We start from the raw sequence: 17,530 nt of genomic DNA, 5'->3' as shown, positions 1-17,530 counted from the left end.
CCTACAGATTCCAGGCTTCTGCCTCTATAGGAAAAATAGGGTGCTAGGGTGAATATGGAGGGACCATTTTGGCTTCCTTTCAGCAAGCCCTGGAGGGATGGTCTCGCAGCTTCCTAGTGGACTTGGTACCACTTACTTCCTGTTGGCCTTAGTTCTGGGCTTCAGCTGAAAGTCCAAGACAACAGGCAAAGTCCCAAATCACATTATTCTGTATATTCTTTATACATGATGGACTCCGGGACGAGTAAAGGGTGGTAAAGAGAAGCTGCAGTTTTCCTTTGTTCTCAAAACCCAACCACTTCTCACTTACCCCCAGACCTTGACACAACTCCACCTGCATTTGAACTTTGAGTCTGGAATTTCATCTCGTAGGGAGCATACAATATGAAGATGACCAATAAGAATAAGAAGTTGAAAAGCTGCATATTTCTGACTACTGTTTTAAAACACTTTAACCCTCAAACTTTTCTCCATTGATGACTTTCTATTTACCTGCTTTGCCGCATTTCTCAAACAGTTTGTATTTTGTTATGGGTATCCCTGAAATATTGAGTATCTAAGGCAAAAATACAGTCAGAAACTGAGGGGGGAAATGAAGGTTGGCATGTTATGCATACACATCCAGATAGTCCCCAACTTGTGGCTCTTCACTGAGATCCTTTCCAGTTGATATTGCCGGGAACCAAACTACTCTCTGGTCCTTGAAGGGATCAAGCCATCATATGTTTCTGGACCTTTGGTTGTTCATGTCGTTGGAATTTATGAGTTCTTTGAGGTCAAGAACAGTCATCTTTTTCATTTTCGTAACCGCAGTAAATTGAACCCCACTGCCTAGTACCTCAGGAAATGATGGATGGGTGGATGGGTGGATGGGTGGGTCGGTGGGTCAACAAGAGGTCATTTCTTCCCACTGATAGTGAAAAAGTGAGCCCCTTCCTGCCTTGATTCTCACTTGCCCTTTTGGTTAATGAGCAGGCTGTTGAGAGCCACCATCTATTCTTAGCCACATGGACACCATCCACTCCATCCCATGCCTGCCTTGAGAGCTCCACTCCCATGCTCTTCTAGCAGCTGGAAGGGCAGCACCCAGTGTCCCCACCTCAGGCAGAAGGCCCCTTCTTTTAATTCCGTCCTACTGTATCTGCCTTTGATATTTAGCATCCTACCACTAGTTCAGCTGAACTTTGGTTGAAGGTGGGATGAATTGGATCAGGCCAGCCCAAAGAAGCAGAGGAAAGTTTGATCTGAGCACTTTCCTTGGAGCAGGGCCTTGAAAATATTGAAACTCCAGGTGTCTGCAGCCTGTGAAGTTGTAAGGCTAGAATGGTAGTTCTCACTTTACTACTCTATGCCTCAGTTTCCTGATTTGTAAAGTGGGAGAAGTAGGGGTATCAACCTCATAGGGTTGTCTGAAGTTAAATGAGGGAGTATATATTAAGAACTTTGGTAAGTAGCATTTAATAAGCGCTCAATAAAAACAGCAATTATCGTTGTTGTTATTAGTACTACTAGTGTTACTCTCAAAAGTTAACACCAGGGGCTGGCCCCGTGGCCGAGTGGTTAAGTTCGCGCGCTCCGCTGCAGGCGGCCCAGGGTTTCGTTGGTTCAAATCCTGGGCGTGAACATGGCACTGCTCATCAAACCACGCTGAGGCAGCGTCCCACATGCCACAACTAGAAGGACCCACAACAAAGAATATACAACTATGTACTGGGGGGCTTTGGGGAAAAAAAGGAAAAAAATAAAATCTTTTAAAAAAAAAGTTAACACTGGGCATAAGATTTACAAATACCTAAGGAGTTTATTAATGCACAGATCTCTGGATCCCCTTTTCAAACTCTGATTCAGTAGGTCTAGAGTGGGGCCCAGGAATCTGGATGTTTAATAACCACCCCAGCTGATTCTGCTACAAGTCCTCGAGAAACCACACTGACATAAGACCTAGGGACCCATTTTGGCATAGTAAGACCAAACCAAAAATAAAAAGTCTCCGCTGATACAGTGAGAGCAATTCTGGGAACTATGGAATTTTTGTTGCTTTGTGAATAAAAGCTAATGTGCATTTATTAAATGTGTAAATAGAAACTAATCCTAATCATAGTTGAAAAATTTGAGAGTAGTCTTAGTAATAGCTCTTGGTCAAGAAAAAGGCAAAACGTTTTTGTGGTGAAATTCAGCAAAGTGATAGTGCCATCAACATGTAAAGCCTCAAATTAAATTTGCTTTTTTCCCCAAACAGCAGCATTCAAGAGTTTTAAAAATCTTTTGATTAATCATGTAGGTTTTTTATTTTGTGTGATTATGAATATTATGACATGTCAGGTGATGGCTATGTCTATTTTTTAAGTGTTCATGTAGTTTAAATGGTTGTTTTTAACTTACAGTTCCTTACTTTTAGAATGTTGAGGTTTTTTGTTCTATTTCTATTGCATATGTACAATATTTAGTTTATAGACTAGTCTGGGAACCTAACACTGTGTAAACATTATTTGTATGGGAAAATATATTCCCTAGTTCCAAATCTGCAAATTTACAATCTTTAGAGATAGAAATCATTGAGAGGATGAAGACTGCCCACATGTATTCTGTAGGGATTGGGGCAAACTTTTGTGAACCAACCACATATCACTAGTCCCCTAAATGTTAATAAATATTTTAAATAGAGCAATATTTTACTAGCTGGCTTTATACTATTTAACCTCTGATTTAGTAGTGCTTTCTTAACGTCATCATTTAAAAATGGTCACTGCTCTATCTTCATATTGCTTGAATTAGGCCGTTTTTAAAATTTATTGATTTATCATTAGGCATTTTTATGTATGATGTGGCCCAAATATTTACAAATCATAAAGCTGTATCTTGCATCAGTATAAAGAAACCTACCTGTAATCTGAAGAATGTTTACAGTCAGTATTTGACCTCTCACATAGCATTGCTGTGCATAGTAGGGGAGGAAAAAAAGAACAAAACCAAAACCAACCTCAAAAATCCCCACCTATTTTAGAGAAGTTAGGAAATAGAAGTGGCAGACTCACCGAGATCATTTTCAACTTTTCACTTTTCAAAGCAGACTATTGAGTGAGATATTGCATCTGAGGTAGAAATTAATGCTTTAATTGCATTTCTATACTACAGAGATTTTTCTCTAAAGAATTAAATTCCTTTTCTTCAGAAAGTTAAATTTTGGATCTTTTAGGTTTATGGGGTTTTTTAAATAGTCTTCTCATACTCTGTGAATTTGCAGACTAAAAAGGAAAAAAGTTCATGTCCTTGATTTCCTGCTGAAGGATGCCAGCACTGATGCTGTTAATGAACGGCGCTAGTGAAAAAAGCACAAACCTTCCGTGAGAACCTTCCTTCCTAGAAGGAGCTGGGTTTGCCCTTTCCCAAGACTTAGATTTCTGTGAAAATTTTTTCAGTCGTGTCTTGGCCAGAAAGCATTCTTTCATTTTACTCTGTATTCATCTTTTTTAATGTTGCTTCTATCAGAGGAAAAAAATAATGTGATTTCTGAAATATTGATGAGTTTAAAGTGACAAGGACATTACCACATTGACGGAATTTTGGACCAACTATTTAAAGATGATATTTTTAAAAGATATGCATAAGACTCATTCTCCGACAAATTTCATTGAATGAATAGGAGATTATTAACAAGAAGATCCCACTGAAATCACCAGTCTGCTTTTTTAAGAGGAAAATATTGTTTAGTAAAATAATAAATATGAAGCTCTGAATTTTAGCAAAGAATGATGAATGTTGATTGGATTTTCTTCTTTGCCTTTAGCTGTATGACAAAATTAATACAAAGTCCTCACCGCAGATCAGGAACCCTCCAAGTGATGCAGTACAGAGAGCCAAAGAGGTAAGTGACATGTTTTGTAAATGTACTTGGGTGTTAGATTTGCTGCCTTTATTGAAAACATTTCTGCTGCATGGTAAGAGACAGTTGCCTTCGAGTCACAGTTGGACCATTATGCTCAGATTTAGCATTTCTAACTTTATCACTGAGCATTTACATACAGAAAAGAAAAAAAATCTCAGCAGCAACGTTGCCTAGATTCTAGTTCTGGTTCTGCTATGTAAACTTGAACACATTAACATATCAATTTTACTTCTCTTTTTTTTTAAAAAAAAGAAAAGAAAGAAGGAAAAAGGTATTTTACTGTACTTGGTGGAAATATGCACTCTGAAAATTTGAGTTGCTTTTTTAAGGTAGTAATGTTTGAAAGTTAATTAAATATCTATAGCAATTAAATATACTGAGTTCAGAGAGAAGTCATTTTTATAAGTTGTCAGTTAGTGTACATCCTGTATCCATCATAAACTTATTTTTAACTTTCTTATTATAGAAACATGACATTGCAGAAAGTTTGGAAAAATAAAAATTCATCCGTAATCCCATCACCCTAGCACGCTACTTTTCATTTTTGCATATCCTTTTCCAATCACTATCCATTTGTATATAAATTTAAATATAGTTGCAATCAAAATGTATCCTTTTGTTTAACCTGACATCATATGATAAGCATTTTTCCATGTTTCTACTTGGTCTTCATAAATCTACATTCCAACGACGGCGTAACTTTTCTTTGCTATTACTAAATTATAATGAATTAGCAGCTCTTCCATTGTTAGACACCTGGTTTTTCCTTTCACCTTTTGATGTTATAAATATCTTTATGCAAATAAACATTTCCCTTTAAAAAAATGATTTCTTAGAAAGTGAGATTACTAAGTGAAAGAATATGAAAGACGCAAGACCTATACCAGAAAATGTCGTATATTCACTGAGAAGCAAGACTGAGGCCGGGGGGCTGCTGGGCCCCATATGGTCAGGGCACCAGCTAGGAGAGATTCTCTCTGATTTAGGAGACTACATCTCCATGTTTAAAATCATAGACTGTGAGAGTAGCAAGGGACCAGAAAGAGTATTTAGCTTCATCCTTTCATTTCACTGGTAGAGAAACTCAAAGCATAAAATACACCAAGGAGAATTGGCTTTTCATCATTAAACAGTAGGAATTAACAGCGTAACCAGCACTCCTTAAGGATGCATTTAGATAAGAAAGAACACCGCCCCCCCCCATTGTTGTTTGTTTGTTCATTCTTCCCTGAGGAGGTGGTTGAGTAGCACAGAAGTATGCCACTGAAATCTAAACCTTAGGCTAAGGGACCTCATAGTGTCCCTTCCTGCACCAGTATTAAGATTCGCTAAGGTGAGGCGAGAGATTCCTACTCGGCAGGTGACTTGTGTGCCCCTGCCATCCAGTCCTGCTGAAGCAATCTTTGACTGGCTCAACTTTCAGAAAGGAGTGCAATGTGTAGAACCCCTCTGTGAGTCCAGCCATCTGCGCAGGACCGGATCGGTATGCTTGCTCCGAAAAAGAAGAGGCTTTCCCCTGGGCTCGGGTCACATAATCAGATTTTAATTGGAGAAAATCCATCCTGGTGGTAAGGAATAACTCAAAGAACAATTTCCTTTGAAAACAACCATTTCTACCTGTACTGAGAAAATGTTAACAACTAATTAGTGAAGAAAATTGAGTGGAAAGAGAAAAGGTTTTTGGTTTTTGTTTTTTGTTTTTTTTAATTATTCTCTGATTCCCTGGCAATTAACCTTAGGAACCATTGGCAGAGGCATAGTTCTCTCTGTGTGAGGAGATGAATGTGGAAAATAACATTGATTCGGCCAGCCTGCGAGGAAAATTACCTAAGTGTTTTTCTTCTTTAAATTGTTTTTATTTGAGCCTATGCCATTTTAATCTTTCTAAAAGGAATTGACAGTTTTGTTAATATAAAAGAAAGCTTTATTAACTTTTATTACAGATTCATTTTGATGGTTAGTTTGGAAAAAAGTTTGAGGAATATTTCTCCATCAAGTTAATTAAGTTTCTTACACCTGTGATAAATGTGGACTTATCATTTTGTTTTGTATTTTTCAATAACCTTTTGGGTTACAGTTGGCTAATGTAGGCAGAGACTATTATAGCAATTTGTTTTATTTTTATTACCATCAGTGTAGTTCTTCTATATATTAATAACCTTTCAATAAAATGATGAATTTTTTCTGAAATAATTGTTTTACCTGCCATAAAAATTTATTCCTAATTTTTTATTTAAAAGAATCCTGTATTTTCAAAATCTTGCATCCTGTTTGCACTATTATGTATCTTGCTTTTTTTTTTAAGGTATTGGAAGAAATTTCATGTTACCCTGAGAACAATGATGCAAAGGAACTAAAGCGTATTTTAACACAACCTCATTTCATGGTGAGTAACAGTTAAACTTCCACAGAACTGAGACCTGACTTTCCACAGCAGTTTTTAATAGTCCTCACCAAGCAGCCATCTTCGTCAAATGTGTTTTTATCCGTATAATATCAGACTGTTAAGATTATAATACCAGGTGACACCAAATACATGAAGATTCTTCTGTTTACTCTGTGTCGCAGTTGTAAGGATGCTGTTTGTGAGGTGGAGATTCCAGGACTGTGTAGTCATCAGACAAGGGGTTTGCTTCCTCATAGGACGGTCCTTAAGTCACTGGAACTGTTTATGTTACTTAAACCACAGAGAGCTCAAAGTGGAGACAGTTTTCACTAATAAAGAACTCTCTGTATCTAGGTGGTATACTGGAAGAATTCTAGCTCTTGACAATGCAAAACTCAAACTTTCTTCGTTTCTACTGTATGGAAAATGGTGATAGCACCCGTATTTAGCCACTTTGTGTTAAGCTAAATGGTTAAACAGAACTCAAAATAGATGAGACGCCTTTCTGTAGGAGAAGGTCCATAGTTGTCTACTTAACTGCAAAAGCACAATTACAGATGGAAATTCATGTTGAATATAACATTTTTAAAACATTAGCCAAATCAGTATATGTGAAGAGCAGAAAATCCAGGTGACTGCCCTTTGGGAGAAAATCTGACTTAAAAGCCACATTCTTATTACTACTATTGAGGTGATAGTTTTAAAATAACGGTAACAGCATAATAGGTATGTATATAGGTATATACAGTATATAGGGATAGTATAATAGATATCATATCAGCTACCGTCAGTTTTAGCACACATGGTACTTAATAATACAATGTTTTTAAAACTTTAACCCAGTCGTTGAAATAGAATTTTTTCCTCAAAGTGACCACCCAGGAAGAAGAGATTACTTTATTCACCCTAAATGTCCCACCCAAGCATTAAATGCTGAACTCAGATATAATCCTTGAGAATATTTGACTTGATTCCATATGATAACAACACTCTCCACTGAGTTACAGGCAACCAGGTTCTGTGCCTGTGGGTGAGTGCATTTTTACGACTTAGGTGTGTAAACACAGGACTCGCTCAAATCCCACCTCTGCTGTCAGAATCTCTCTAACAGCTGTAAAATCCACATTGGCCTCTTTAATTTTTTCTGCACTTGTTTGTATTCACCCATGTAACATTCTAATGCACTGCCTGCTAGAGCAGATCTCTTCACTAGTGAATGGGCACATCTCAGCTCAGTTCTGTTGTTCTCGTTGAACTTATGATCTCGTGTAATCGTTGTTGTTATCTCTGTTTCACAGACCAGGAAAATGAAGAAATTGTGTGCCTTAGTAGTATCCTCAACTTTGAAAAATCACAAATATCGGGAGTTAATTACCCTTAATATTATCTGGTTCCCTGATTGTTTCATATGTGTAGGCCACGTTTCCCCCAGATTATAATTAATTCCCCTTTAGACATCATGTCTTACGTAGTGTAAAAGTGGTTAAAGCTGTGAATTCAGAGAGACCTGGGACTGAACTCCAGCCTTGCCACCCTAGCTCTGTGAACTCTGACCCTCTAAGCCAACTGCCTGGAGGTGGAACAGGAATGAAGTAGATGATACATCTACCATGCTTAGCACGATGCCTGACGTATGCTTAATGCCTGAGAGATGTTAGCTAATGAATACTGTTCCATGTGTGGGGTACATAGTAAGTTCGCAGTAAAACATTGACTAGATTAGGAACTTGCCCGTTTGCAGATAGCTTAGCCTCGCCTCAGCTAACTGTTCTGTGCAGTGTTTTCCATAGATAGAAACCTGTACTTTTTGGACGGACACGTCTGTCTCTGAATTGCTAAGTAAGCTCAGCTTAATTCAGAGAATGATATAGGACCATTTGAGACCAGTAGATCTTTCAGATTTGACGTAAGCTAAATAAAGAAATTAACATACCTAAGAGCCTTTTTTAAGGTTAAGTTTTTTTTCAAAATCATTAAAGCTCAGCTAGCCCCATGTCTCACAACTTACCTACCTTCAAAGCCTTGATTTATTTTGCATTTCTGAAGTCAGAGAGGAGTTAATATGTGTACTGCTATTAGTAAACATTTTCAGAAATAACTAATTCATATAATTTCTGAATACCTAGCTAGATGCTTAAAAGACATTTTCATTCATTCATCGAATTTATAAATGCCGGGGCCAGCCCCGTGGCCGAGTGGTTAAGTTCACACACTCTGCTTTGGTGGCCCAGAGTTTCGCTGGTTCGGATCCTGGGCGTGGACATGGCACCGCTCATCAGGCCACACTGAGGTGGTGTCCCACATAGCACAACCAGAAGGACCTACATCTTTCCATTCTAGTGGGGGGGGAGGTGCACTGGATAGGTGAGCTAGAGACAGTGAGCAAGTAAACTAACAAAATAATTTCATATAGTGATAATAACTATGAAGAAAAGAAAGGATGATAGGGCAGAGATGATAGTGGGAGCTACTTTAGATAGTCAGGGGAAAGCCCCCCTGAGGAGTTAAAGTGTGGAATGAGACTTGTTCTATGAAAGAACCAGCCTTCTGAACATCCAAACATGGGAAGAGCAGATGCAAAGGCCCAGAGGCAGGAAGGAGCTTTGTAGGGTCAGAGTACAGAAGTGAGGCCATTGTGGCTGGGATATAGTGAACAAGGGAGAGAGTAATACAAGAAGAGCTAGCAGAGCTTGGCAGAGGCCAGACCAAGTAGGGTTTTCCAGACAACGGTAAGGAGTCTGGATTTCTCCTGATTGCAGCAGGATGACACTGAATGATTGCAAGTGGGAAAATATCGGATTTGTGCTTTAGAAATTGCTGGGGCTGATGTATAGAGAATGAACTATAAGGGAGATAAGAGTTGAAAGAGGGAGACCAATTAGGAGGCTGCTGTGAGACGTGATGGGGATGAGAAGGATGGAGAAGGATGGGGCTGGCGGAAGATGAGAGATTGGGATTCTGCGTTGGAGATGGTTGGATACAACAGGACTTGCTGAGATTGGGATGTGAGGTGGTGTGACTAACCCCATTTTACAGTTCAGAGATGAAACTGTGCCCTAGAAAGTAAAGAAGCTTGCTTAATGTCACCTACCTAGAAAGTGGCCTGGCTGAAGTTCAAAACCCAGATCTTGGTGGCTCCAAAGCCCGTGCTCTTAAAAGTGGGTTGACTTGCAATGAGGATTCATTTTCCTATAAACTTAACTTGAGCTCATTGGTCATTCCCAAATAAGCATATGTTTGGATAATGTCCCATGTGGGAAATATAATTCTGAGCTATATATACTATGTTAAATAAACTTTTAAATGCTGGAGCTTTCTATCTTATAAGCCTTTTAAAATTGTGGTTTCAAAATCTTGGTATTTTTAAAGAAATATTAATAGCTAAAGGGAAATATTTTAAGGCTTATAGTATGTTTTAATTATACCAAGGTATGGTGGTTGTTTTTAGCATATTTATAATTTCACATTTATTTGTCCAGTTATCTGGCTTTTTCTTTGCTTTCTGATCATTAAAAAAATGCAGGTTTAACAATGAATTGCCTGACACTTAAAAATACAGATGTAAATATTTACAGTAATTAAAGAAAGAGTAAAAAAAAGTGAAGATTTAAATGATTTTTTAAAGTCTGTGCTCTACTTTTGGAGGTCATACAAAATATTACCACACTAGGGGCGGGCACGGTTGTGCAGCGGTTAAGTGCGCACGTTCCGCTTCTCGGCTGCCCGGGGTTCACCTGTTTGGATCCCAGGTGTGGACATGGCACCGCTTGACAAGCCATGCTGTGGTAGGCATCCCACATATAAAGTAGAGGAAGATGGGCATGGATGTTGGCTCAGGGCTAATCTTCCTCAAAAATATATATATATATATATTACCACACTAATTCCTTTTTCAGTTATTCCATTAGAAAGACTGATTTTATAAAAAGAACAGATCCTTTGCTTACTATAATTGTAAAATATGAAACATTAAGAACAGATATTAATATAATAGAAAGGTAGTGGGTTTTTTTCTTTAAGAAATAGGATCTAGAACAGATTTTAAACGCAAATTTGTATCCTACTTTCCCAAAAAACAAGATGATTAGAATCACCTTAGGTTGTCATGAAAGTTTCATTATTAAGTGGTAAATTTTATGATTTGTGATTAAGAAGCCAGAGGAACCACTTTTCAAGTGTAAAATTTATATTTTTCCTATTCATTTTTAAATAGTTGGGGATTTTTTCTCACTCTAGTCTGAAGTTGTCAGTTGTCCGTATCCTTACTACAGTACCAAAAGTGAAAGTATTTCTTTCCTATTACATGATTCTTATGTAATTAAAAATAACAGCTGTTTCAGCTTAGTAACAGTTGCTCAATCATACCTCGTCACATAGTTGAAGAAAAATATCCAAACTTTCATTTCCCTATTTTCTTAATTTTGTATATTCTTTTTTTTTTTCTTTTCGAGGTAAGATTAGCCGTGAGCTAACATCTGCTGCCAATCCTCCTCTTTTTGCTGAGGAAGACTGGCCCTGAGCTAACATCTGTGCCCATCTTCCTCTACGTTTTTTTACATATGGGATGCCTGCCACAGCGTGGCTTGACAAGCGGTGCGTGGATCCGAACCCTGGACCACCAAAGCAGAACGTGCAGACTTAACCACTGCGCCACCGGGCCAGCCCCTGCATATTCTTTTTAATGGCTTTTTTTTAACAATCTAGAAGTAGCCCCTTTTTTCTGTTTGCATACGCATTAGAACTTTACGTTAAGTTTTATTTTGTGGCAGCAGTCTTTTACAGTGGCAAATTGTGGTTAATATCAAGTGTGACTTTATTTGGTGACATAATTTGAGCATTTTTCTTTTAAAGTTCAATTTGAGTATTATTTTGTGATTGTGGACTTACCCTTCTTTATAAATAATACATTAAATACAAGTGTTTGTTTATATAATTTAAAGGGATGAATAGAAATCATTTGTAAAAAGCAACATGAACACTTTCTCCAACCCATGTAACTGACATTCTCTGGATCAAAGCTTGATTCTCTGTTTACCTGGCTATATATCCTCCAGTCATACAAAGCATGTTTTTTAAAATTCACTAATTATGGAAGACACATCTGTAGTTGATACAATCAACCTAATTTTAGCATATGAAGTTTTTCAGTTTATCTATTATTTTTGCTTTTTGCCCTAAATCTTAGTCTCTTAAGTGGCCACAATTAGACCAGGAAAGGAAAAATGTACCGACATAGCACAACTTCCATACCCAGGCCCCAGGGTACCAGTGCAGGATGTAGTCAGGGCAGTGGTCCAGAAGCCAAGATCCCCACAGCCATTGTGGAGCCCTGTTCTCAAGTTGTGCACTGCTTAGTGCCCCTCGGCGCCCCTCGCGCAGACCCCAGTTTAGTCTAGTCCTCTGAGATCTTAGAAATAGCTGCCATTTCCATTAGAAACCCAAATGCATGTACTGCTCCCAAGCACATGCTCTCGTGATGACAAATCAACCCCATCTTCTTTATGATTTTACTGCATTGTTTCTTTATTTTTGCCTCGTATGCATGCCTTTAAAATTAAAACAGCCATGTCATGACTTTGATAAGCCTTTTAATTAAATAACTTAATTTGAGATGTTAAGGGTTATACTTTTAAGGCAATTTTAATTTCATTTCATTATCTCTAGATATTTCATTACCACACAGACCACAGACTAAAATAGAACTGAATGTATAATTAGCATACAAGAAAATATCTGTGTGAAGCTCCAAACATACTTATATTTAGCTGTAAAATTCTCTTTGAAGTAGAAATATTCAAATATTCATGCTTACTGAAAACTTAAAATGGCACAAAAAGTACAGTAAGTAGAGGGATATCTTTTTTTAGAGAAACAAGGGATATTTATTATCCAGTTTCACCAAGATGACATATACAGATATCAACACAAAGAAATCACTTTTTCTTTGTTAACAGGCTTTGCAAAAAGAAGTCATAATAATAATTGTCAACTTATTTTTCATTTAAGCAATGCTCCAAAAAATTGAAATGAACAAAAACATTAAATAGGTTTAAATTTTGAACTCCATATCATATATGATATTTTGGAAAATTACATTTTTTTCAAGTGCACTTGTGTGTGTTTTTTTTCTTTTACTGTCATTTGTTATCAATTATCTTCATCCTTTGTCATATAAAAGAATTATTGTTAATACCATCAATGAAAGATATTCGCTCAATATACCAGCTATTGCACTGTTTCTTTTTAAATCTGTTTCCATTTTAAAGCCCCAGCACAGATTTGCCACCTCTATTTACACATGATTGTTTCTGCTAAGTTATTTTAGACTGCATTCTGTCAGTCGTTATTTGAACAAGTTAGCTGGGTCCTTTTTCATAGCGTCAGGCAACACCTGTAACCAGGTAATCAACGAACGCATCCATTCAATGATTCACTCACTCACTCATTCATTTGTTCATTCTTTTTTTTTAAATCCATCTATCATGATTATTTGTCACAAAGAAATTAGGATATAGTTGTATCTAGGTGTAATGTGCTTCGAGTTTTCTGTAAATGAGAGATGCTTTTGAGAGACAAAGAATAATTTTATATAATACATTTCTGCCGAAATAATACTATTATTAATATTTTACTTCCTTCATAAAATACCAGGCCTTACTTCAGACTCATGATGTAGTGGCACATGAAGTTTACAGTGATGAAGCATTGAGGGTCACACCTCCTCCCACCTCTCCCTATTTAAATGGTGATTCTCCAGAAAGCGCAAACGGAGACATGGATATGGAGAACGTGACCAGAGTTCGGCTGGTCCAGTTCCAAAAGAACACAGATGAACCAATGGTAAGTAGAAAAAGAAAGTTTTCTACACTCTCATAAAATCCAAGCATGAGTTAGAGCAGCTAACTTGAACCTGTTACTACTAGGAGGTGAGGAGGAAGGAGAGCATGGATAGTTTTAAAGAAATCAGTTTCCAGATCCTCATTCCACCACCACCCCCACCCCTGCCAGAGTTGTTCTGCATGACACCACGCCTAAGGCATGTTGGTTCTCCTTCCCACCTCTCCTTTCACAATTGCTCTACAACTTGACCATAAAAGGACATACCTGGTACATTACTCCAGAGTGTAAAAACCTCTGGGGCATGCACTCTCCAAGTTGGGGCAAGGGGAAGAACCGTGAACAATGGAAGACAAAATCCACAGTCAAACCTGTCCAGAAGTTGAAAAAGTTGATGATCACCTGCAGGGGCACTTGCATGACCAGAGATGTCTAAAGAGAATGGAACAATGATATGAGCATAATGCCTGTGAAGATATTGTTCATCCAGACCAAGATCATTTTCCTTTAAGGCAAAATCATGGAAAAACTCTGAAATCAAATTTAAGTTTAGTCAATCAGAACAGAAGCTGTGAAATAAAAAACTGTGTTGAGCGTGAAAAAAAAAAAACAACCTCCGGGGCAGCAAAGAAAGGGACAATTTGAAATATTGGCGTTGGTGTTGAAAAAGTAAATGTGTAAACATTCTTTTACAAGTCTGGTGATTTCCAGATCTTTTGCCTGCAATGAAATTACAGGAAGACTAATTCAGAAGGCGTTCAAAGAATTGAGTAACATTACTATAATAAAATTCCTTCCACTCACATCTACCTATTTAACATATATTAATTTTTGCAGTGCTTAGGAATAGCATTGTAGAATTAATGCTGAAGCTTGCCTCATTCTGGTAGAATTCTCGTAGTTTGGGAAGATCAAGGAAAAGCTCTTTAATGTTAAACAAACATAGAGGGGCTGAGGGAATGCAGACCATCCAGGCAAATCAAGTAGCATTGGCGGAAACCTGGTAGTGAAAAGGCTCTTGGGATAGTTTCAAGATGGAAAGAAAGCACCACAGCTGGACTATAGAAAACAAGGTGCATGGCAGGAAGGAGACCATACAAGTGTTGAAAGACATGTTAAGGATTCTGTTCTTTATCTTAAAAACAGTAGGAGGCTATTAGAAGTCATAAGCAGGAAGATAAGGTCAGATTTTCATTTTAGAAATAATTACTCTGGAGAATGGATTGGAGGGGGACAAGAGTGGATATAGGGAGACCAGGTAAGAGGCTTTTATTGCAGTAATACAGGGGAACTCTGGACTAGAGGGATGGATGTCCAATGAAAAGAAGTGAATATATTTAACAGAAGAGTAAAATTAATAGACCTCGATAATGGATTGACAGTGGGGACTGAGGGAGAAGCAAGTATCAAGGATGACCCTAAGCTTTAGGTTTTCACAACTGGATGGACAAATGATGCTATTCACTCAGTCAGGGAATATTGGGAAAGTTCTAAGTTTTGGGGAGGAATCATATCTTGCGGGGGGGGGGGCCTTCAAACTTATGCATTCATATTTTTTCCCCAGAGCATAGAAAAGGGATATGAGATATAGAAAAACAAATTACCTACTTACGAAAGTTGCCCAGTTACTTTCCACATTAAAGGAAGAGTTACAGAGCAGTGATTCCATGACCGCAATTTCCGGAGAGCCCTCAAATCTAGATGTTTCAGGTTGTAATACTCATTTACTGTTCTTTGCCATTTATACTATATTATCCCAGCACTTGCAGCAAGCAGGGCACGTGCAAATCACCCTACCCCTTTTGGTGCTCTCCAAGCAACTCTTTGGCTTAAGAGCACGGGCAATGGCAGCTTCTGGGTACCTTGGGCAAATCACTTCATGTCAGTGGGCCTCAGTTTGCTCATACTTTGCTTAGCAAGTATTGCCAAAAGCATACTTGACTGAATGATCCCCAAGATCCCACCTAGCTCTGAAAGTCTAATATCCATTCATTCATTTTATATATTCATTCACTCATTTAGCAAATGTTTGTTAAGTGCCTACTATGTGCAAATCACTGTATTAGATGACAGTGACATAGTGCTGGATAAAACAAGGCTCCTTCCTGAAGCTCTCTTTTGGCAAGGCTGCCTACATTAAACAGGTAAATATGCAGTTCAGCATAGTTTAACAAAAATAATTATGACAGAGCTATAGAGGAGAGGTGGCTGTGTCAGAGAGGCAGGAAGAAGGGGTGACGGTCAGCCAAGCAAAGCAGACAGGAAGGTGGAAGAGACCACAAGATGGAATCCCAGAAATGTCTTGTGATCATCATGTTCTAAAGCAGCTCAGTGACACTTGCTTCATCTCTTATATGAAGGCTGACTCCATAAAAACATAGACTAAGTAAAAATGTAAAACTGCGTCCCCGAGTTACTTTTTTCAGAAAGCATAAAATGGCCTTGAGTCTCCCCTAGAAGTCTCCTTAGAGAAACCCTTCTCTTTCTGTCTTCTCTGATCCTAGTGAAGGTGTTTATTTCTTCTCCTTTTGACTGGTTGTCATAAAAATGGGAATTATTTTTTGTAAAATATATATTTTCAATAATAGAGTATAGTTCTCTATTACATTTAATAGGGCTTCATTTGCTTGCTTAGTTGTCTTATTAAAAGCATTATATTACTGTGCAGGATATACCCACATGATCTCTTTTGTTTTTTGGACCTTCTACAATGTGTCCAACTATGCTAGGTCCACCATCCGAGGGTGATATACTCCCTTTATGCCCTTTTTCCCATTTGTAACATCGCACTTGTAATTATTTCTCTATTCCTTGGGACTCCTTTAGTTGCAAGTGATAAAGACCAAACTTGAACTAGCTTAGACAATAGGGAAAAGGCTTATATAAACAAGGCAAGACCAGGAGTTTATCCCAAGCTAGGATAGCTTCGGGAGTAGGCACCCAACCCAAGCTGAGCCAATCCCTTCCCTGGAATTTGGGAACAGAATATGAGTCAATTCCTCTCTGCAGAGAAATGTTTGGGACAAACAAAATAATAAATGTTAACTCCAGTTGGTTTGAGGTGAACTTCCCCTAGCCATGAGAGACCCTGTTTGTTTCATTCACTACTGTGCCTAGCAGAATGTCTGCCACATAACAGGTTTTCAGTAATGTTGATTGAATGAATACATTAATTTATTAATTTCAAGGATAGAACTCTCATTGTACTATCATTTCCGTTATGAAATTAGATAGATTTGACTTACACATTAATTTACAGCATTTTTCCAGAGACACTGCTCTTGGCACCTGTTCATGCTGATTAAATGTAGAAGTTGGAAATGAAACTTGAACATTACAGTTCAATGTTGGAACTAGAAACATTTTGATAAAGCAGTTTTTTACATTGCTTGCCTACCACTTCTAAGAACTGCAAAATAGGAACCATGCAAAGCTCTGTTCTGTAGAATTGTACAAATTCAGACAGAATCTAGATTATAAAGTCTCAAATATTTTCATGAAGCTTTCTAATAGAGTGTTACTCTCCAATGAAGAAGATAAGACAGAGTCCCCCTACTCTTAATCATCTCAAATTCAAGACGAGTTTTCACCAAGGGAACTTTTTAAAAATATAGATTTCTGGGCTCCATTCCAAACGTCCTAAATCTAAATCCAAAGAGTAAATTTAAAAGTCAGTTTTATTTAAAAGATACCCGTATGATTCTTAGAATCAGCCAGGTCTAATGCAAAAGTATGTTTATGAAAGCTTGTCATATAATGGTGAATAATTGAAAAACAAAAAGTAATCTACTCCATAGAATAGTATTCTGGCATTAAATATGTAGAGCTTCCACTTCTGGCCAAGATGGAGTAACTGGGAGTAGATTTACCCTTTCACCAGAAACAATCAAAACAAATTTTAAATAGACAAAATTACATGAAAGAACAGTTTTCAAGACGTTGGACATCAGACAATAAAAGACAGTGATTCCTATGAGACAGGAAGCAAACAAGGTAAGCCCTATGATTGACTTGAGAGACTTTCCAGGCCACTGCACAGGGAGGGGAACTGAGGCAGAGCAGGCAGACTCCCTGCATTGAGGACACAGAGCTGAGAGTCTGGGGAGACCAAGGCACCTAAAGTTCATAGGACAGAGTACTGAAGAGGAGAGAGCTGCACAAAGAGAGAACCCCAGAGATCTATAGAGAGTCGCCCTCAAGTATTCATCTCAATAATGATCAGAGATTATGAGAGGGAACTACCAGAAGCCAAGGAAAGACCATCCAAAAGGATTAGAGGGAACAGTGCTTAACACCCACTGCTGTTCCCACCAGCCAGACTGGAAAAACAGATTCATGGGGCATTGTGTAGAAAGCTCAGGACAGTCTTGCCTCAGTAATGAGGAATAATTAGCCCTAGATGGAGAATTGCTCCAGACATG

At 38.0% G+C, this 17,530-nt stretch overlaps 1 protein-coding gene across 23 annotated transcripts in view; it reads left to right on the top strand.

Annotated features, from left to right (window-relative positions):
* Positions 1–17,530, top strand: part of CASK (calcium/calmodulin dependent serine protein kinase) — a 361,743-nt gene that overhangs the window by 295,062 nt on the left and 49,151 nt on the right. For all 23 annotated transcript variants that reach the window (XM_070605863.1, XM_070605866.1, XM_070605862.1 and 20 more), the window contains 3 exons: positions 3,788–3,865; positions 6,192–6,272; positions 12,924–13,112. In XM_070605863.1, coding sequence (XP_070461964.1) covers positions 3,788–3,865; positions 6,192–6,272; positions 12,924–13,112 — 348 coding nt within the window. The remainder of the gene's footprint in view (positions 1–3,787; positions 3,866–6,191; positions 6,273–12,923; positions 13,113–17,530) is intronic.

This window comes from Equus przewalskii, chromosome X (genome assembly GCF_037783145.1).
Source record: "Equus przewalskii isolate Varuska chromosome X, EquPr2, whole genome shotgun sequence".
Lineage (NCBI taxonomy): Eukaryota > Metazoa > Chordata > Mammalia > Perissodactyla > Equidae > Equus > Equus przewalskii.
This window is presented reverse-complemented; position numbering and strand designations above follow the sequence as displayed.